General features: G+C 44.4%; 1 protein-coding gene across 1 annotated transcript in view; it reads left to right on the top strand.

The window, feature by feature from the left end:
- The window catches only part of HBS1L (HBS1 like translational GTPase), a 292045-nt gene that overhangs the window by 223645 nt on the left and 46391 nt on the right, over window positions 1–22009 (top strand). Inside the window, exon 6 of the mRNA XM_063917372.1 lies at window positions 19509–19756. Coding sequence (XP_063773442.1) covers window positions 19509–19756 — 248 coding nt within the window. The remainder of the gene's footprint in view (window positions 1–19508; window positions 19757–22009) is intronic.

The following is a 22009-nucleotide window of genomic DNA, read 5'->3' as shown; positions in this document are numbered from 1 at the left end:
GTTAATTTACTTAAAAGTACATGGTCAGAATAATCATATTGTGTATTAAAATGTTTGTCTGGAAAATAAGAAATTATCGTAATGATAACAGGTATAGTATGTCCAGCTCTGAGATTCCAACAAACATTGGGGCAGATGTATTAAGCCTGGAGTAGTGATAAAGCAGTGATAAGTGGAAGGTGATAACGCACCAGCCAATAAGCTCCAATATGTAAATTGACAGGAGCTGATTGGCTGCTGCGTTATCACCTTGCACTTATCACTGCTTTCTCTGGCTGGGTCCACAGGATAACATTGGGATATTGTCGAGCGACAGCGAAAATGGCACCAACACGGTCACGAGCTTTCTGGCCTCCCAGGATGCATTGGGGCCTCCACTATATAGTCCCGCCCACTGACTCAGTCAGATCAGTTTTTTGCTTGGTGCGGCAGGAAGCCGCATGGTCACAGGGCTGCTGTGAGAGCAGCCTCAAGCTTTTATTTTATTTTTATAGACTTACTATATTGTTTTTTGAGCGACTTATCTTAACAGCATCTTAAACGCATTCTAGAAAGAGTCGCTCCAACAACTCCCCACCGGGTCGCAACAACGCTTACCTTCGGGTATCAGTGCTGTCTCGACGGGCGTCTGTGTCGGATGTTCTAGCAGGTCCAGCAGACGCAACCAGGCTGTGGCCGGAGCATGGGGAGACGGTGAGTCTATGGACTTCCTCTTACTAGAGGGGTCAGGACACAGCTACACTGATTTTGGTGGAGACTACAAACAGTGTGTTGATGCGCCGAACATCTAGAGTGCGACAGCGCTACGCTCCGGGGATCATAGGCGCCAGGACTAGGTAAAGGCCGCGATCCTGGGAGTTTAAGTCAACAGGGGGATTCAGACGCTCTCCTGGCCGTCCCTCCTCCGAGTTCATGGCCAGTTCCCGCGTGTTTCTCGTTTCATGAACTAAATGACCTCGCTTCCGGCTCAGACGCTACCACGAGGGTACTCGGTCGCAGCTTAGACGCTGCGGTTGTGTACACTGGAGATAAACCCACCCAGACCGAGTCGCAAGCCTTAGCGTCTGCATACACGTGGAAGTCACTCAGCGTCCGTGTCCGTTGGTGAGCGTCCTTGTCCGATATCAGTTATCAAGAGCGGCAGTGTACACCAGTAGCGTCTGAATCCACTAAGTGTCTTACGAGCGTATTTGCTTGGATATGGAAGTGTGGTGAGTCTCCCTGTATCCCGCTCTACGGAGGCAGGGTATACAGTACTAAAAATTCTCTCTACTTCTTAGTATGCATTGTTAATTTTTAGTACCTATTGCATATGAGACCTGTATATTACTGTGTTTTCTGCATGCTATGTTGAAAAAAGAACCAGTTTAAAACAGAAGTACAATTTTCCTACTTATGTATAAGTTGTTATGGAGGTTGTATTCTCATATGGCAATGTCTAATGCTTTAACATGTGACTGACTGCTAGTATGTGTGCTGACTTTTCTGTGTAATGTCAGTCCTGTTCTGACCCTCAAATCAGGTGCACTGTGGTCAGATTGATCTCACCTCTATATACTGACATATAGGGTGATTTTCAGTCACAAATTGTGTAGTCAATAACAGATTAATACCATGTCTGTGAGCGGCAAAAGTGATGAGGAGAATTTATCAAGCACTCCTACAGCCCTAACATGCTTATCTTGTAAGTCAGGGGTAATTGATCTGAATCAATTGGTCACTTATGAGGGTTTGTGTGCAAACTGTTTCGCTTTTCAGCGTAGTAAAAAACAGGAGTTGGTTCAACCACCAACAGAGCCACCATGGAATATGTTTGCAAAGACTCTGTCTTCAATAGCGGACAGGTTAGCTCCGGTAGCACCACCTCAAGGGTTAGGTTACACTATGAACCCATACATGCAGCTCCCTTCCTATAGTTTGGTTCCAGTAGCCTCTACAAGCAACCAAGGGGCAGGTAAGACTAAGACAGATATGTCTGTGTGGCAGACTACACAAGATGATACATCGGATGATGATCAGTCGCAGAGCTTTAGTTCAGAAGATGTAGCTGAACTTATTAATGCTGTGAAGGCTGTTCTCTCGTTGGAAGAGCCAGCCAAGACAGTTTTAAAAGCTAATGCACCTGTATTTAAATGAACAAAATCAGTGAAAGCTGAATTCCCAGCGTCAGATGAGCTGACGGAAATGATGGATGAGTCTTGGGCAGCGCCCAGTAAGAAGTATAAGATTCCTAAGAGATGGGATTCTTATTATCCATTTCCTGCTGTGGATTGTTCGAAAAGAGAAGTTCCTCCAAAAGTAGATGCACATGTTCTGCGACTCGTGCATAAATCTGCTTTACCACTGTCATCTACCTCATTGAATGATGTCACAGACAGAAGGGTAGAGAGCCTGTTGAAAAATATTTTTTCTCTAGTAGGAGCAGTGGTAAGACCTGCTATGGCTTCGGCCTGGGTAGCAAAGGCAATGGGCGAATGGATTGAGGAACTTGAGAATGACATCCCTTCTCCTACTAGGGAGCAAGAGGATCGTTTTTGCCGTTTAAGACAATCTGCCCAGTATTTGGAAGAAGCCGCAATTGATGTAGGCACAGTTGCTTCTAAAGCTTCAGCCTTGACAGTAGTCGCTCGCAGAGCAGTTTGGCTACGGACCTGGAAGGCAGATGCGGAGTCCAAGAAAGAATTGGAAGCATTGCCTTTTGTCGGTAATATATTATTTGGAAAACCTTTATCGGATATCCTAGAGTCAGAGGCTGAATCGAAAAAGGTCAGATTTCCGGCTGCTTATAACCCTAAGTCCAAGGGTTTAAAATTTCGCTCATTTCGTTGGCAAAGCAAAGCGAAAGCTAAAGAGGAGCCTAAGCAACCACAGTTTAAATCCAGGGGTAGGAAGCAGTGAGCTAGCAAAAAGCCAGCTTCCAAACCTGAACAGAAACCTGGAGGATTCCAGGGTTGGGGACCAACTCCTTCTTTTTGCACACATATGGCAACAGTCAACAGCAGATGCTTGGGTGCAGAAGGTAGTATCTCAGGGGTATGGGTTCCCATTCAGGAGGCAGCCTCCTCAAAGATTTTTTTGCACCAGCCCGTCTCGTATAGAGTCGAAGGCCAATGCCCTGCAAGAAGCAGTCCAAAAATTACTGCAGTCAGGTGTGATTGTCCCAGTGCCTCCATCACAAAGGGGACATTGGTTTTACTCCAATCTATTTCTAATCCAGAAGCCAAATGGGTCATATCGACCAATTCTAAATCTGAAAATGTTGAACAAATACATATGGATCCCGAAGTTCCACATGGAGACGTTACGCTCCATAATGTTGGCTATGGAACCGGGAGATTACATGGTATCTCTAGATGTACGGGATGCTTACCTACATGTGCCTATAGCGCTGTCTCATCAGTGTTACGTCAGGTTTGCCATCCTCCAGGAACATTTCCAGTTCCAAGCTCTGCCTTTCGGGCTAGCTACAGCACTCAGGGTGTTTACCAAGATCATGGTGGTTATGGCAGCTTGTCTGCGCGAATATTCCCATACCTCGACGACCTGTTAATCTTAGCACAGTCGCAAGATTTACTGTTGAGCCATCTTCAACAGACGATAGTTTGTTTACAGAGATACGGGTGGCTCATAAATTGGGAAAACTCGTCCCTGAACCCGTCACAGCGGATGGTTCATTTGGGGGCCATATTGGATTCAGACCTACAGGAAGTTCTCTTGCCAGAGAAAAACATAGTCAAGGTGCAAGTCATGGCTCAGGAAGCGTTGCAAGCCCAGACAATGTCAGTCCATGCAGCAATGCAACTGTTGGGTCTGATGGTATCAACCTTCGACATGGTGGAATATGCGCAATTCCACTCCAGACCGTTGCAGCACCTTATTCTGACCAAATGGAACGGAAATCATCAGACGATAAAGAAGCAGATGATAAAGATTCCAGTAAATGTAAAAAGGTCTCTAGCGTGGTGGCTACAGACAGACCATTTAAACAAGGGGAGACCCATTTGGATAAAAGAGTGGCAAGTCCTAACAACAGATGCCAGCCTGCAGGGCTGGGGGGGGGGGCGGTACTCGGAAGCCTATGGTTCCAAGGAAAGTGGACCGCAAGGGAAAGTCGCCTGCCAATAAATCTTTTAGAAATAAGGGCCATTTATTTGGCCTTGGTTCAGGCAAAGGACAATCTACAAGGAAGACCAGTCCAGATCCGCTCATACAATGCGACGGCAGTAGCATACCTAAATCATCAAGGAGGAACTCACAGCAAGAGTCTGATGGAGGAAGTAACTCCCATTCTAAAATGGGCAGAACTCCATCTTCCGGCATTGTCAGCAGTAATTGTCCCGGGTGTACTAAATTGGGAAGCGGATTTTCTCAGTCGGCACACCATTCAGGAAACCGAATGGGCACTACACCCAGAAGTGTTTCAGACACTGGTGAACAGATGGGGTCTACCGGAGATAGACCTTATGGCGTCTCGTCTAAACAACAAAGTTCCGAGGTACGGATCAAGAACAAGTGACCCAGGAGCGGTCCTGGTAGACGCACTGTCAGTAGAATGGAGGTTTCAGCTGGCATATCTGTTCCCTCCAATATCTCTGTTACCCAGAGTAGTGAGAAAGATAAAACGGGCAAAAGGGAGCAATCATTCTAATAGCTCCAGCTTGGCCAAGAAGGCATTGGTACACAGATCTGTTGAGAATGTCCGTGAAGCACCGATACTGCTCCCTCAACGTCCAGATCTGCTAATGCAGGGTCCTTGTTACAGTCATCTGGATCGCCTATCTTTGACGGCGTGGCTGTTGAAACCTCTATCCTAGAGGCTAAAGGATTTTCGAAACAAGTAATCCAAACTATGCTTAGAGCAAGAAAGCCTTCTTCAGCCCGTGTGTATCATAGAATATGGCAAGCCTATATTCATTGGTGTACTGGAAAAAATTTCAGTCCGAGATCTTTTAAAGTAGCTAGGATTTTGTATTTCCTTCAGGCAGGATTGGATAAAGGGTTGAAAGTTGCTTCCTTGAGGGTTCAAGTTTCAGCGTTAACTGTATGGTTTCAGCAGAAGATTGCTGATTTACAGGATGTACGTACGTTTTTTCAAGGAGTGGTACATATTCAACCTCCATTTGTTCCTCCTGCAGCTCCCTGGGATTTGAATTTAGTTCTTAAATTTCTCCAGGGTCCTCTGTTTGAACCACTTGAGAGAGCAGATCTTAAGTGGTTAACGTTTAAAGTTCTTTTTTTACTGGCAATGGCGTCAGCCAGAAGAGTGTCAGATTTAGGAGCATTATCACGCAAGTCTCCTTTCCTAAGTTTTTTTTACAGACAGAGCAGTTCTCAGAACGAGATCTAGCTATCGTCCGAAGGTGGTATCAAAGTTTCACCTGAATGAAGAGATTGTAGTCCCAGCTTTTCAGGTATCGGGACCACCTGCAGGAGAAGCGTCACTGGACGTAGTCCGGGCTTTAAGAATCTACATAGATCGTACTAGTGCCATCAGAAAAACAGATTCTCTCTTCATCCTCTACGGATTCCATAGAAGAGGATGGCCTGCTAGTAAACAGACGCTGGCGAGATGGCTCCGAATGGTAATATTAGAAGCTTATTCTCATGCAGATCTCCCTATTCCGGCTAATGTCTCTGCACAATCTACACGTAAGGTAGGTCCTTCTTGGGCAGCACAACAGGGTGCTTCAGCAGAACAGATATGTAGGGCAGCCACATGGTCTTCCATAAACACATTCATCAGACATTATGCCTTGGATACTTTTGCCTCTCATGACGCAGACTTCGGGCGAAAGGTCCTCCTGTGCAATCAGGAGCGCCCCCACCACTAAAATGGCTTTGGGAATCCCAATGTTATCCTGTGGATAATCCTGTGGACCCAGCCAGAGAAATATACGTTATGGTAAGAACTTACCGTTGATAACGTGATTTCTCTTATGTCCACAGGTATCCACAGGGATCCCACCCTGACGCACCTGATTTGAGGATCTAGACAATCACTAAAACCTCTTCCTTCTTGTATGGAAGGGTGTGCATGTGTGTTCTTATCGCCTAAACAGGTCTCTGCCTGATGTTCCTGCCTAAAATCGCTGTGGAAAGAACTGATCTTACTGAGTCAGTGGGCGGGACTATATAGTGGAGGCCCCGATGCATCCTGGGAGGCCAGAAAGCTTGTGACCGTGTTAATGCCATTTTCGCTGTCGCTCGACAATATCCCAATGTTATCCTGTGAATACCTGTGGACATAAGAGAAATCACGTTATCAACGGTAAGTTCTTACCATAACGTATATTTATCACTTCTCCAGGCTTAATACATCTGCCCCAGTATTCCTTCCCACTAGATAACATGCTCGTTGTCTCATCAGCTGGAGACGTTGTCAGTCATTCTGTCTTTCTGGGAGGTGTGTTTCTAGACTCTCTCTTCCATGCTGAGTGTCTCGTTTATAGGTTATTATGCACATCTGTCCCACTCCCTTCTGGCAGTGGTATCTGATGCTTCCAATAAAGTGTGAGGTGGAGCTTTAACTTTTATGAAGTATTTCACAGTTTTTGAAAGTGATGGTCCATATTGAGCACAGTGCAGTACAAGAAGGGCATAAAAATTCATAGAGAGTGATGAGGTTTTTTTCCCAGCGGCTTAGATTTTATGTGTTGACACCGTAATGTCAACATATTAACCCTGTTAACATGTTCAAAATGTCGACAGTTACAAAGTAGTTTTTTAGGTTAAAACTAACTCGAACCGGAATCCTAATTTCTGCCTTATCCTCATTCCATATACAGGTTGAGTATCCCATATCCAAATATTCCGAAATACGGAATATTCCGAAATACGGACTTTTTGAGTGAGAGTGAGATAGTGAAACCTTTGTTTTTTGATGGCTCAATGTACACAAACTTTGTTTAACACACAAAGTTATTAAAAAATATTGTATTTAATGACCTTCAGGCTGTGTGTAGAAGGTGTATATGAAACATAAATGAATTGTGTGAATGTACACACACTTTATTTAATGCACAAAGTTATAAAAAATATTGGCTAAAATGACCTTCAGGCTGTGTGTATAAGGTGTACATGTAACATAAATGCATTCTGTGCTTAGATTTAGGTCCCATCACCATGATATCTCATTATGGTATGCAATTATTCCAAAGTACGGAAAAATCCGATATCCAAAATACCTCTGGTCCCAAGCATTTTGGATAAGGGATACTCAACCTGTATCGACATTTACAACGATGACATCATGTTGACTCTTTGAATGTCTTATCCGTCATCTACAATCAGAACTTGACGCCATTTTAATTGTTAGCAAGTTGACAGGAGCATGTTTCCAGGTGGTATTTTGGCTGTACTGTTGAGCCCTAATGTGGTTTCAGTATGGTATCCCACTCTGTAATGAGCACTATCCCAACTCTGCGTTCTGATATTCTTACTGCAGTCCTATGCGGTTTGAGGTATCCTGCTATCTGCCTTTGGACTAATCCACTGCCGTCTATAAAATGTTTTACTTTTTAAACTGACTGGACACTCCATTTTTTTAATAAAACATTAGATATGTCCAGTTTTATTAATGCTGTCCATGTAAAATCAAGTATTGCTTTGCCTAGAAATATACATAATGTACATTCCTAATGATATTTACAGATAAATAGAATGGTGTAACAGCAAAAAAATGCATATTTTGTGCAAAGTCTGTTTTGATATAGCTTCCTCCCCCTTTTTCTTCTGTTTTTGTATCGTGTTTTACTTGTCTTCTGGGACAGGATATGAGAGTAACTGCTGATGAAGGATAGGACTGTCTCTCATTTGGACAGGTGTGGTGAATTGAGTCAAACTTAAGACAAGCAGATAAATTGAGAAAAAGCCAATAGCTGCTGCAGAAAGATTTTCGTAGGTAGTAAGTGCAAAGATGACTAATATCTGTGTCCGTTTCTTAAAATATTTGGGGTTTTGCATTTTTCTGTAAGTCTGACTGGCCGTTAAAGCCCCAGCTTGTAGCAGTTTGCAGCATTTTTTTTTAAATCCACATCTTAAGCTCATATGCTTTAACTCTATATTGTAAATATGGTCAGTTATGAGGTCTTTGCCTTTTGATAATGTTTAGTCTTTTCTGTATGATGTGGCCCTCTGGTCATGTTTCTCCACACATATATGGCGTGCCCTATAAGGAGCTTGAACAGCACTGTATTCAAATGTTTAACTCTATAATTCCTTGTTGAAATCAAAACCATTTTGTTATGATTACACATCTTTGTATATCGTGATTTTACTATGGTCTTTTGTTCACATTTCTTCCCTGTAAAAGTTCAAATATAGCTTGTCAGCATGGACGGTGTAATGGTTAGCATTACTGCCTCACAGCACTGAGGTCATGGGTTCAATTCCCACCATGGCCCTAACTATGTGGAGTTTGTATGTTCTCCCCGTGCTTGCACCTGTTTCCTCCCACAATCCAAATGTGAGAACCCAACTATCCATCTACTCCTGCTCTCTCACTTATCCTCAGTCATCCCCATCAGTGCCTTGCTACAAATGTGCACAGCAGGTATTGCAAGTGCAAGACATTTTGTCCAGGCTAAGCTGATGACGTATAGCAGAACTGTCAGAGCGTTATTTGCAATTTCTGATTGACAGGACTTGTTTTCGTTGTCAAAGATCCTTACAGGAGTAGTATTTTCTATGACCGTGTTTATAGTTTGCTGTAATCCAGTCATACGTGAATGGGTTGCTGCAGTTATTAGCATTCTTACAAATTGAAATGATGATTTTTTTTTTTGGGGGGGGGGGGGTTGTAGTAAGAACCCATGTAGTAAGAACTCATGTAGTTTTTTGTTGTACATTCTCTGTTCAGGTTGGGTATGGCTTACCCGGCGGCTCGCCACGGGTTCTTTTCCCACTCGGGGAATAGCCTCTGCTAGTCGGCATTTTTAGCGGGCGGGATGTAGGGGTCGGTATTGTGACCAGCAATCTCCTGATCGCCGATCACATAACTACATCCCTTCTCTTCAGCTTCTGTAGTTTTTTTTTTTTTTTTATTGGAAATCTACTTTATTCCACTCGATACCATGTCTGTGATTGTTACTATTTGAGCTTCCCTCACTCTGCAGTATGGGAGTTTTTATTGCTAGTGTGTGGTCTGTTGCATTCTATGCAACTGTGGGGGACGTACAGACTGCAGTGCAGTATTGCATTTGCTCCTTGTACAGTACACATACTGAAGCGCAGTTAAAAAAAAAAAAAACTAAAAAAAAACATTAGCAGATCTCTGTGGTGGGATAATATTGCTGGGCATTATACAGTATCTCCACTTTTCTTTTCTTTTTGTGTAAACTGTTTTTTATTAATTAAAGCAGCAGACAAAACATTACAGCAATACTTTTCCAAAAAAGAAGGGGGGGGACAAAAAACATTGCATATCAGCACACTACACATAGAGCGCCCAAAGTATGAAAATAACTTGTCTGCTGCGCTTACAACATCCGAACTTATAAATGAGGAACATTTTAACAAAACAGCATAGAAAAATGGGAAAGAGGAGAAAAAGAGAGAAGAAAGAAAGAAAGAAAAGAGGGGGAAATTTAGAACAGGTAGAGTCGGGGGTGAGTGTCTGCGCAGTAAGGACGGGTTGTTTGGGGGACGGAGGGGGGTTCTCCCTCAATTAAGGGTCTGAGACATATTAGAAAGATATCATAATCGGAATATGAATTTGAATATAAGTATGACTATGAATATGAGGGGGGTTATGTCACCATGTAGGATCGATACAAAGGTGAGTCCTTAAAATCGTACCACGGAAACCAGATAGCTGTAAAGTTAACGGTTTTCCCAGATGAGAAGGAGACAAGGTCTTCCATATCTAAAAAGTAATCGATCTTTGTGAACCATAATTTAATCGAGGGTGGTGAGATGGATCTCCAAAGAATTGGAACAACCGCTTTTGCTGCGTTGCTAAGATGTCTCAACAGGGAGTGTTTGTAGGAGTGTGTTTGTGCGGAGGTGTGATTGAGGAGCCAAAAACCCGGGTCTTTCGGGATCTCATCTCCCACTATCTGTTCGGAACACTTGAATATCTCTGACCAAAATTGAGTTATAAGAGGGCAGTCCCACCAAATGTGTATAAAACTCCCTGGGGCATTTTTACATCTCCAACACAGATTCGAGAGAGAGGGAAACATTTTATTGAGAACAAGAGGAGTCCTATACCACCTATATATAAGTTTATAGAGGGTCTCTAATGTCGATAGGCATAGAGAACTCGCCTGGGCGTTGTTGAATACGGAATCCCAGTTAATCTGCGTGCGTAGCCCTGCCAGTTCTCTCTCCCAGGAAGCCATGAAGGTAGGAGGTTGCAGGAAAAAGTTTTCCATGATAAGCGCATAGATTTGCGAGATAGTATGTGTGGGAGAACTAGGAGAAGTGCATAGTCTTTCAAACCCAGTGAGATCCCTAGTTATGTCAGGGAGGTTCTTAGAAGATGATATGAAATGATGAACCTGCCGGAACCTCCAAAACTCAGCACTATGAAGGTTCCAAGAAGACTGAACATCTGAAAAGGAGCGCACCCTACCCGAGCTCACCAGCTGACCGACTCTAAAAATCCCGGCTTCCGCCCATGGAGCAAAAGCTGTCCCGTGAAGACCTGGAGCAAATTCAGAGTTATGGAGAAGGGAGGTTAGGGGGGACCATTTGGAGGATATATGGTTCTGGGATCTCAGTGTGGCCCATAATTTAAGTGTGGGGGAGACCGTGGAGTGTGTAACCTTCGGAAGGGTAGGAAGCCAAGGTGCTATTTCAATATGTGGGAGTTGTTGCCCCCCTTGATGTTTTCTCCTAAATAAAATGTTGTGTTTAAACCTGGGTGTCTTACGTCCCCAAACAAACGCGCGAATAAGATTCTGGACGTCTCGGAGCCAAAATAGGGGGATGTGTATCGGAAGGGTCTGGAGAAAGAATAGTATCCTAGGGAGGGCGTTCATTTTGACAACGTTAATCCTGCCGAACCAAGACAGTCTTAGTTTCTTCCATTTCTGGAAGTCTAGGCGCAGCCTGGCCAGTAAGGGGTTAAAATTTAGGGAGAATAATTTAGATAAATCGTTGGTCAGTAACACCCCCAAGTATTTTAATTTGTGGTCGTGCCAGGTAAAGGGGAAGGCATGTTTCAGACCCTCTACTATATCAGGAGGAGTAGTTAAATTCATGGCAATAGATTTGGAATAATTTATTTTGAAGTTAGAGAGGGCTCCAAACTTCTCAAATTCTACCATCAAGTTCGGCAAAGAAGTGACCGGTTTTGAGATTATAGCAAGTAAGTCATCGGCGTATAAAGCCAGTTTGTATTCAGTCCCCTTCACCAGCAAGCCCGAGATATTCGGGTTAGCCCTAATGCTTCGAGCTAATGTTTCCATGCAAAGAACAAAGAGCAATGGAGATAGTGGGCAGCCCTGTCGCGTGCCATTGGAAATAGGAAAGGAATCGGAAAGGGAGCCATTAATCCTAATTTTGGCAGACGGGGAAGTATAAAGAGATAGGATTCTGTGAAGACAGGTGTTACCGACAATATGACTGATGGGGATGAAAGCTGGCCTGCATAGTGAATCATGTTGAGCACTTTAGAGGTGTTATCTCTATCAGAGAGTAACTTATTCAGATCTGCCCTAGCAGCTTCGAGATCAGCATAATGCTGTGGGGTTTGGGATTTCTTGTGTAGAAGCTCGAGAGATTGTATTTTAGACAATAAATCACCTCGAAGTTTCTCCCTCTGCTTTTTGCGGAAGGATCCCACCTGGACACAAACCCCCCTAATGACACATTTGTGTGCTTCCCAAACTGAGACTTTAGAAATGTCATCTAAGTCATTGGTACAGATATAAGAATCTAAAGCTTCGTCAATTCGAGACCGACAGTCTGCGTCCTGCAAAAAAGTGTCGTTAAAACGCCAGGACCATTGGCGATGTGCACTGGGAGGCAAGCGTAAAGTGAGGTCAACTGGGGCATGATCTGACCACACAATCTGTCCTATAGAGGCATCAGAAAGGAGGTGTAAGTGCCGGTGGCCCAGAAACAAGTAATCAATTCTGGAATATGTCTGATGTGGGTGTGAGAAAAAGGAGTAATCTATCTCAGTAGGATGTGTCAGTCTCCATGTGTCAATCAGCTGGTGGCCGAGCAGGGCGCGCCTCATTCCCCTATGCTCCCTCTCCGGCCTGCAGGAGATCTTTTTAGAATTGTCCTAGCTGGGATCTAGGGTCCAATTTAGGTCACCTCCCATCACCACCACCCCCTCCAGGAGAGGTTCCGCAATATCTAGAACTGAGGACAAAAAGGAAGTTTGTTTAGCGTTGGGAGCGTATATGTTCAAGAAAGAAAACCGCTGACCGTGTATGTCGCATTTCACCAGCAACCCCCTACCCTCAGCTATTCTATGGGAGGAAACATCAAGGACAGGCAGGTGGCGAGCCAGTAATATAGCCACGCCCAATGTCTTACCAGCAGAATTATTAGACAGGAAAACATGAGGATAATAGTGACATTTTAGGGACTGCACGTGTCCCATCTTGAAATGTGTTTCCTGAATAAAAGCAACGTCAACTTTCTCATCCCTAAGCCATTTAAGAAGTTTAGACCTTTTCTCAGGAACATTTAACCCTTTGACGTTAAGGGTAGTTACATGTAGATCAGTCACCCCCATTGTCAGGCGGGCCTAAGTGCTTCACAATAGTCTTCCCTACGTCAGACACTGGGGGAGGGGAAGGAAGAGCAGCAAGGGAAGGAAATAGAAAAAAAGAGAAAGTAGAGAAAAGAAGAAAAAAAGATGCAGCGTGGAAAACCACGCCGTAAAGTACTTTGATATTAAAGAGAAATGATAATACAGGTTGAGTATCCCATATCCATATATTCCGAAATACGGAATATTCCGAAATACGGACTTTTTTGAGTGAGAGTGAGATAGTGAAACCTTTGTTTTTTGATGTCTCAATGTACACAAACTTTGTTTAATACACAAAGTTATTAAAAATATTGTATTAAATGACCTTCAGGCTGTGTGTATAAGGTGTATATGAAACATAAATGAATTGTGTGAATGTAGACACACTTTGCTTAATGCACAAAGTTATAAAAAATATTGGCTAAAATTACCTTCAGGCTGTGTGTATAAGGTGTATATGAAACATAAATGCATTCTGTGCTTAGACTTGGGTCCCATCACAATGATTTCTCATTATGGTATGCAATTATTCCAAAATACGGAAAAATCCCATATCCAAAGTACCTCTGGTCCCAAGCATTTTGGATAAGGGAGACTCAACCTGTACTACAAAAAGGACTGCTGCAAAAAGGACAGGAGCGGAATCCTGCCGACTCCCAGTCCAAAGAAACAGGGGATGCAGCATAGTGGGGGTCCTACGGGGTGCCCAGGACAGCGACCATCCACAAGATAGAATCTAAACAAGTATATGGCATTACCGAGGTGTGCACAAAGGCACAGATGAAACAAAAAATAAAAATATGAAATCTTATATAAAAGTGTACATATAATCTGTAAGCTATCAAACCTGGTTTCATGTAGGCTAATCAATTGTGTATATGAGTATCGTCACCCACACAATAAATACAGCATGAGAGAAAAAAGACAAAGAAAAAATTCCTAAATAACATATCGATGATACCTCATCCCTTATCTATGAAACCATAACAACTGTAAACTTGTATAAAGTTACAAGAACCAATCTCACGTGTGAGCAACACATAGCACAATTTAAGAGAAAGAACTCAGTGCATAACATGGGTAGCAAGAAAATTCACGTCCGCTCGGGACGAGACGTCTCATTCAGGGAGGTTCTGAAGAACGTGAACCATGAGTGGTTCCCCGCGTCCGCGGGGAACGTACTTGCTGCCACGCGTCGTCTGGAGGGAGCACAACAAATAGGACCGGGAGGTGGTGAAAGGCGTCCCAATCTGGTAACAGTACCAGAGGAATTCCCAAGATCGTGAAGAAGGCCTGTAAGTCCGAAGGTCTGGAGAGACTTGCGACTTTGCCACCATGAGAGACCTGGAGGGAGAAAGGGAAGCCCCATCTATATTTCAGCTCGAGTTTCCTGAGAGAGTCTGTAAGAGGCTTCAAGGCTCGACGTTGTTGTAAGGTCGACCAGGCAAGATCAGGAAATATCTGGATCTTGTCCCCTTGAAAGTCAATGCTATCCAGCTGATGGGCCGACCTCATTATTTCCTCTTTTTGGACATAATAATGGAGCCTGCAAATCACGTCTCGTGGTCTGTCAGATGGTAAGCCGCGGGGACGGAGGGCTCGGTGAGCTCTATCAAATATGATGTCCTTGTTCGGATCCAGGTCAATAAGTTCTCCAAATATCGTAGTTAAGGCCGCTGTCAGGTCAGCCTGTTGAACACTCTCAGGTAGGCCCCTGACTCTAATATTATTTCGCCGGCCGCGATTATCCATATCCTCAATACGTGATTTTAGAAATGAGATATCGCCCCGTTGATGAGATAGCACCTCCCGAAATTTAGTCAGAGAATCCACATTAGACGATTCGTGGCGTTCCAGGACATCGACACGGGTCGCAACTTGGGACATATCTTGTCGGAGAGCTGTCACTTCCTGAGTGATGGTAAAAAGCAAGCGAGTCTCCAAGGCCGAGAAATCATGCTTCGTGGGGAGTGTCTTTACATGAGACAATATCTCGCTTATCTCCGCAGACAGAGAGAGGGCCTGTGGAGGCAACGGAGTCTCAGGAGATGTCATGTCGACCACCGGGCCGTGTAGATTCGGAGAGGTCGGGACAGTAGAGGAAGTTGCGGGAATTGAGGTTGGAGTAGTTAAGAACTGACGTAGGTCCGACGAATGTCGGTTCGCAGGGGATGGGATCGCGTCCGGCTTGGTCTTGGCCTTTTTTTTCTTTATCCCTCTCACCATGAGATCGGTCTTCAAATAAAGCAGTATATAGTTACACTTTCATTGGTCTTGGCCTTTTTTTCCTTTTTCTTTATCCCTCTCACCATGAGACCGGTCTTCAGATTAGTTAGTGCAGCATTACACTTTCACAGAACCTCGGCAATTCAAAGAACATGCGGACTGTCGCCGTGCAAGAGCCCCCACGTGGTCTTAGGGCGGCATCAGGCAGGCAGACGCATAGTTATGAGACTAAACTACTGATCTGGATGTGGATCTTGGACGCCGTGCGCCAGAGAGTATACAGCCGCAACACCACTCCCCAGGCTCCGTGACCCACTTGTTATGAACAGCAGCAGTATTAATTCTGTTATGGCTCTGGTAACAGCAGGGAGCCAACTGGTCTGGGTGGGTAATGCACTGGGGCTGGGAACAGTGTGTGGATAGCAGAGAGGTTACTATCATGCCACCAATATAAACTGCAGTGCAGTACACAGCCCCTTGATCACCCCTCTCTCCCCGCTGGAGCCCCACTAACCAGAAATCCAAGGTGTGTACTCACTTCCTGGGCCCAGCGGGGGAGAGACAGCAGGGAGCAGCTGATCAGTGGAGACGGCCGCCGGGCGTCTCTCAGCTCCGTCCCACTCCGCGATGGCTGGGGCTCACAGGCAGCGGTGAAGGTAGGCAGCGGGTAGCGAGGAATGTCTCCCGGCCGCGGCAGGCGACAATGTAGTAGTCTGGGGTCCTGGAGGAGTTCGCGGCTCGATCCGGACGATGCTGGAGCTGCCGCCGGGCTGGGGAAGAAATCAAGGTCCCGGCTTTTGGTATCCCCGTAGGCCGCAATCCGCAGGAGCGGTTAAAACCACTCCCCGACTCCGCGGCACAAACGGGGGAGCAGGAGGAACAGGGGAGCTGTTGAAGGCACAAAGGAGCCCGGAGAGCAGGCTTATAAAAAGAGAGAAGCCCCGGGTCTCAGGAGCTCACTCTGTATGCGACTGCTTCCATCAGCAGCCAGACCACGCCCCCCGTATCTCCACTTTTCTGAGCATACCACCAGCATATTTTTTTTTTCATTACCAGAATTTATGTGGACTGGGTAAAGTGTAAGGACCTGAGAGAAGCCATTCACATGTTACCTTGGTTGTGTTCATCCCAGTGCCAGTAGATCACAAGGATTCAGGCTTCTATTCAAATTTACTTTTGATCCAAAAATTAAATGGATCCTTGATTTTGAACCTCTAGTTATGTTTTGGTGGATAGGTTCATGTTTGAATCATTAATATCTGTTATTTGTGGTATGGAACGCATACCTCCCAACATGACCCTCTCCAGGAGGGACAAACTGCTCTGCTTCTGGACTTTTCTCTTAATTTATGATTGCCGGCACCTGTGCTGAACAGGGTGATGGATAAGAAAGGTGTTTCACCACAGGTGATGGCAATCATCCATTAAGAGGGAAGTCCAGGAGCAGAGCATTCTGTCCCTCCTGGAGAGGGTCATGTTGGGAGGTATGGGAACATAATTAGTGTATCATATTCATGGATGTCAAAAATACATGTTGCATATTCCAATCTGATAATGTCACTATAATGCCTCCTCAGGTTTTCACATTGGTCATCATTTCCAGTTTTGGGCTCTGTCTTTTGATTATAGCTGTGATTATTATCCCTTAAACTGGGTGCACACTGTTTGATATATTGTCCATTTTATTGAACAGATTGGTGGGTATGTATACCCGATATTTATGTGAACAACGTCATTCACAGACATATCATGTTGGCCCGGCTACACATTGCTGTTTGGCTATGTGTACATGCGACTCGCTGACTACCCGTACTCGGGGTGTAGGGACTTCACTCACATCACAGCTAGTGGACAAATGTAAATGCCCGCCCAGCTGTGATGTCTGGACTGATGGCGGATTAGCAAAGAAATCTTTGCAGTGTGTGCTCAGCCTTCCTTGCATGATCTCGTGAACAGGGCAGAGCCTTCATTCTTAATTCAGGGGCGTTCTTGAGAGTCTGTACAGGCTCTGGAATGACAAGCTACTAGAAATTCAATATGGTCCATCCCTACTTTGTATTTTTGTGCATCTATGGGTCATGTTAGATTTGTTGCACATACTAGTAAGGTGTTTTGGCTCTCAGGTAGATATGAAAATTCTAGGGAAGATGGTTTCTACGTTTAAAAACAAGCGTTTTGCACAGGTTTTTTTTTTTTTAGATTATTATTTCAGAGCAAATTAATTTAAAATGGGATGAGACATCAATTGACCAAATGACATATCCGTTTAGTGCTCCTTTAATGGCTGAGCTGTGGCAGCCTCAACAAAGGTAGTCCTTTGCTCTATGTATTTGGACAGTTAGTCTGATGGATGCCAGCCTTTGGACCGTAGTGCTGTCATCCATTATTGCTGGAGTCAGTGGTCCCCCAGCAGAAGCTTAGTGCGCTAGAATTTAGAGCAGGGCTTTACAATTTCTCGGGTAACTCCAACCAGTTATGTTTTTAGGGTTTCTGTCTGTTTAAACAAGTGGGATAAAGAGTGACCTATCGGGAGTATTGAGGATTGGAGTCGAAACCCCCTGATTTAGAGCAGTTCTATATGCTGTAGTTCAATGGTTTCAAAACATTTTTATACCATGACAAATTAAAGAGTGACATCCGCATACATGACACAAAAGTTACCACTTCTCAGCTGTGTAACACTTTTAGTACTGAGCTGCTACTTATTAACACTTGCTACCGCTTACTTGTGTGATGCCTTGGGGCGGTTGGGAGTGTCCTGTGCTCTGGACTTGAACCTTAGGAATGTTAGTGACCCACCTGATGAGGTAGGTCCGAAAATGGGAAAAGTCACTGGTTTAAGCTTAAACTGTCCAAACAGGGGACACTCCCCTATATAGATCACAGAGCAGCATTTCCAGCAGCATCGGCAACTCTGGGATCTGTGTGTTCTCCTTACTGCAGTCATCCCCAGTGATCTTTGCGGTGTGCTGGGGAGAGGTTGGCAGAGTAAAGCCAGACTGACTCTCTGGGGCTATTGCATGCACACTCCTGTAGCAGCACTCTCCTGTGCGGATGGTATGCCCAGCTCTCCTACTCTCCCTAGCTGTCCTACTTCTGTCATTACAGGCTGTCCTGCCCCTTTTATGTCTGGCTCTCATACCACTGTCCTGCTTAGCCCTCCTGTGCCTCCTTTGTACTAAACTCTTCTGCCTCCACCTATGCCAGGGGTATTTGTACTTTAGCTGGAAGGGATTGGCCACTCGCTCCCAAGAGGTCCGGGGGCCCCTTCATGCATCCTCCGCAGGGCGAGCCATCTCATTGTCTATTATCTCCTGTGTACCTACACCTCCGCTGCCCAGCGGAACACATTCCCCCGGTACAGCCTACACTATTTAGAACATGTGTGGAGTATTTGGTGGTGGGCTAAAACTGCAGGAATCGGCATGCATTAGGAGACAGAGGAGGAATTCTTTTAATGAGATCAGATAACTATAAAGAGGAGGTAGTCAAAAGGTCAGCATCCATAATGTCGACAGTTTCTTGGGGGAGGGTTAGGGATAGCGGAAGAAATACTAACAGGAACGCCTGAGGTTCGGAGGTTTGACCCAGAAGTGATGGTCACATGACTGCCTTTTTTTATATGAAAATTGTGATTTACATTTGTGGGACCCGATTAATAGCGCTTGGAGTACATTTCTTGCTTTTATACATGACTGCCGGGACCTGGAAGATGCCGTTGCAGCCGCCAGAAGGTAAGTCACCACTGGACCACCAGGGACGATATACATGAACATTTCATTACTGTTTTCAACATGATGATTGTCGATATGGCCAACGTTGACATTATCATGTCGACATATTCTACCCATCCCGCTATAAAAAACTATTTGAAAGTATGCGTAATGTTTTTGGGAATAATTCTAAGCTAATACAGGTTGAGTATCCCATATCCAAATATTCCAAAATACGGAATATTCTGAAATATGGAATTTTTTGAGTAAGATAGTAAAACCTTTGTTTTTTGATGGCTCAATGTACACAAACTTTGTTAAATACACAAAGTTATTAAAAATATTGTATTAAATGACCTTCAGGCTGTGTGTATAAGGTGTATATGAAACATAAATGCATTCTGTGCTTAGACTTGGATAACATCGCCATGATATCTCATTATGGTATGCAGTTATTCCAAAATACGGAAAAATACGATATCCAAAATACTTCTGGTCCCAAGCATTTTGGATATGGGATACTTGTCAACCTGTACAAAAATACTACACTAAAAGCGCTATTCTTGTTTTGCATGTTTTGTGTTTATTTGTAGATCTATGTTGGTTGAGATCATAGAGCTGCTATTATATTACAATCTAATTTTATATGTAAGCACACTGTAATTTGAAATTAAGTGTATCTACAGTATGTATATTCTTTCATTCCAGGTTAGTATTCCGTATATTTATATGTGTGTATTTGATATTTTAATTTTGGTGCACCCTGGCTCATTTTAGTTCCATTTTAAAATATGTATTTATAATATGTGTATTACTAGAGTACATGCTTAAATGCATTCCTTATATGCTTGGAACAGAACCGCACCAGAACTTAATGGGCAGGATGCAACTGTTTGTACCAGAGGTCAAGTTGTGGATGATGTAGAAGAAATCGACAACAGTGTGCAGTCTACCATGCCAGCTAACACATCACAGGTATCCGAAGACCTTACCTCCACCCCATCCCAAGGAAAAAGCTCTGGAAAATCCAAACGGAAAATTAATATTAAAGAGGAGCTGGAAAGAAGACAAGGAGGAAAACCACTGCTCAACCTTGTAGTAATAGGTCAAGTTTCATTCTTCTACAATTTAGCATGTGACTGACATTGGGGTAATTAGTTCATGAAATGGTAAGGTTGAGGAATATGACTTGGATTCTGAAGGACACAGTTAGCCATTGTAGGGATTTGTGTAGCAAAGTGATGCAGCAGATATAGGGTAGTGAGACTTGAAGTTTAGTCTTGATGTGGCATTTAAGATGAGTTGAAGTGAGGATCAATGAGGGAAATTCCAGATAACCAAAGGCTGCAGGCTGCAGTGGTCACGGGGGATTACGGTAGAATGAGTAATGATGGCCATACAGTAGGTCAATATCGTATACAAATACACAATATTGATCTGTCATTCGACAAAACATGCAAATACAGTAGTGCATGTTTTGGATGCGATGCGCGGCCTGGCGGGTCATACATTGCATCAGCTGATCATATGTGCTGCACATATGATCAGACGATCCCACCGGCAATTACAGACGTACGATAGATTGTACAGTGCACCGTACAGTCTATAGCACGCCGGATTGCTGGCAGAGGGAGGGGGGGGGGGGTGTCGTAGGATGGCTCGCATCTAATGCAAGTCGTCCTAATGTATGCCCAGCATAAGAGTTTGGTAGCATCTGGTATATTTTTGCAGTATCTCTATGGGATATAACTGGATGTGAGGAATTAAATAAGGGAAGGTGCCGAGTAGGACAGTAAAGCAACAGCTTGGGGAAATAATGAAAGTGAAGGCGATTTGAGGTAGTTTCCCAAAGCAAGAGGGATACAGTGTGAATACCAATGGACCAACAACAGTGTTGTGTTGTAGGGCCCCAACTGATAGTGGGAGGGTGATAGAGGTAGAGAGAGTTTTGATATAATCTCATCTCTGTTGGGCACCACAAGGGGTCTGCAGCTCCGCACAAAGGGCCTAATTCAGATCTGATCACTGCTGTGCGTTTTTGCTCAGCGGGCAATCATCTGAACTGCGCATGTGTGCACCGCAATGCGCAGGCGCGTCAGACGGCTACAACAGGTTTCGCCGGTCAGTGACTGGATGGTGCGAATGAACCATTCACAAGCAGATTGACAGGAAGAGCCAGTTTGTGGGTGGCAACTGACCATTTTTAGGGAGTGTCCGAAAAAATGCAGGCGGGCTCAAGCATTTTCAGGGAGGGGTGTCTGATGTCAGCTCCGGGCCCGATCATCAGGATTCTATCGCACAGGAAGAGTAAGTCCTGTGCTGCGCAGAAACTGCACAAAATCAGTTTGTGCAGCTCTGCTACACATGCGTTCTCACACTTGCACAGCAAAAATACACTCCCCCTGTAGACTGCGACTTTCTGATCGCAGGGCAGCAAAAAAATGCAGCCCAGTGATCAGATCTGAATTAGGCCCAAAATGCACATACAAATGTAGTTTCTAAAAGATCAGCACCAGTTGAATTGTCACCTCAGTTGATGGGTGCAGTGCACAGGTTCAGAGTCACTGATAACAAAAACAATACCATGCAGGAAGAGTTGATGGTGTAGGTAAAGCTGGTTACACAGCGATGTGTACCTGGACGATATGGAGGCTGACAGAACGATGTAAACGGAATGGCCACTTGTTCAGTCCTTCATTACACAGCATGACCAACTGGACGATATCACATGCAGCCGCAGGAGCGTGCAGATTGGCCATACACACTGAACGATCTAGCCGATATGATGTTCCCAATCGCCCGATATCGCTCCAGTGTGTATCTAGCTTAAAGAAAGAGAATATACAAGGGAGAGTATTGTGCTTGCTAAATCTTACACGTTATAGAAGAGGGATGGTCAAACATGGGTTGAGTCAGTGTGTGGGGTAAAATGGTGCTGAGTTAGGGTTTTGATTAATAGATTTGTGCTGAGAGTCCTGTTGAAGCTTTGGGGAGTCTGACAAGAAGAGTGAAACAGTTCCAGTGATGTAGAGCAACATGGGAGATGTCCTGGAGGCAGGAGTTGGAAGAGGGAATCTGTCCTGAGACGATGCGCCTGTCATTGGCAGAGCGTAGAGGTTGGAAAAGTGTGGACTAGGATAAGATTAGAGAAATAGGGGGAGAGGATTGTTTGTGGGCTTTATAGATGAGTATAAGGAGTTTGAGGTGTACTCTGTAGGACTAGGGGAGCCCATGTAAGGCTGAGCAGAGGAAGGACTCTGAAACAGTGATTGGAGGGATAAATGAGCAAAGTACATTGTAGTGTGCCATTGAGGATGTATTAGGGTGGAGAGAGTTGGGAGTTAAGTATATGGTTATA

Source organism: Pseudophryne corroboree, chromosome 4 (assembly GCF_028390025.1).
Source record: "Pseudophryne corroboree isolate aPseCor3 chromosome 4, aPseCor3.hap2, whole genome shotgun sequence".
Classification (NCBI taxonomy): domain Eukaryota; kingdom Metazoa; phylum Chordata; class Amphibia; order Anura; family Myobatrachidae; genus Pseudophryne; species Pseudophryne corroboree.
This window is presented reverse-complemented; position numbering and strand designations above follow the sequence as displayed.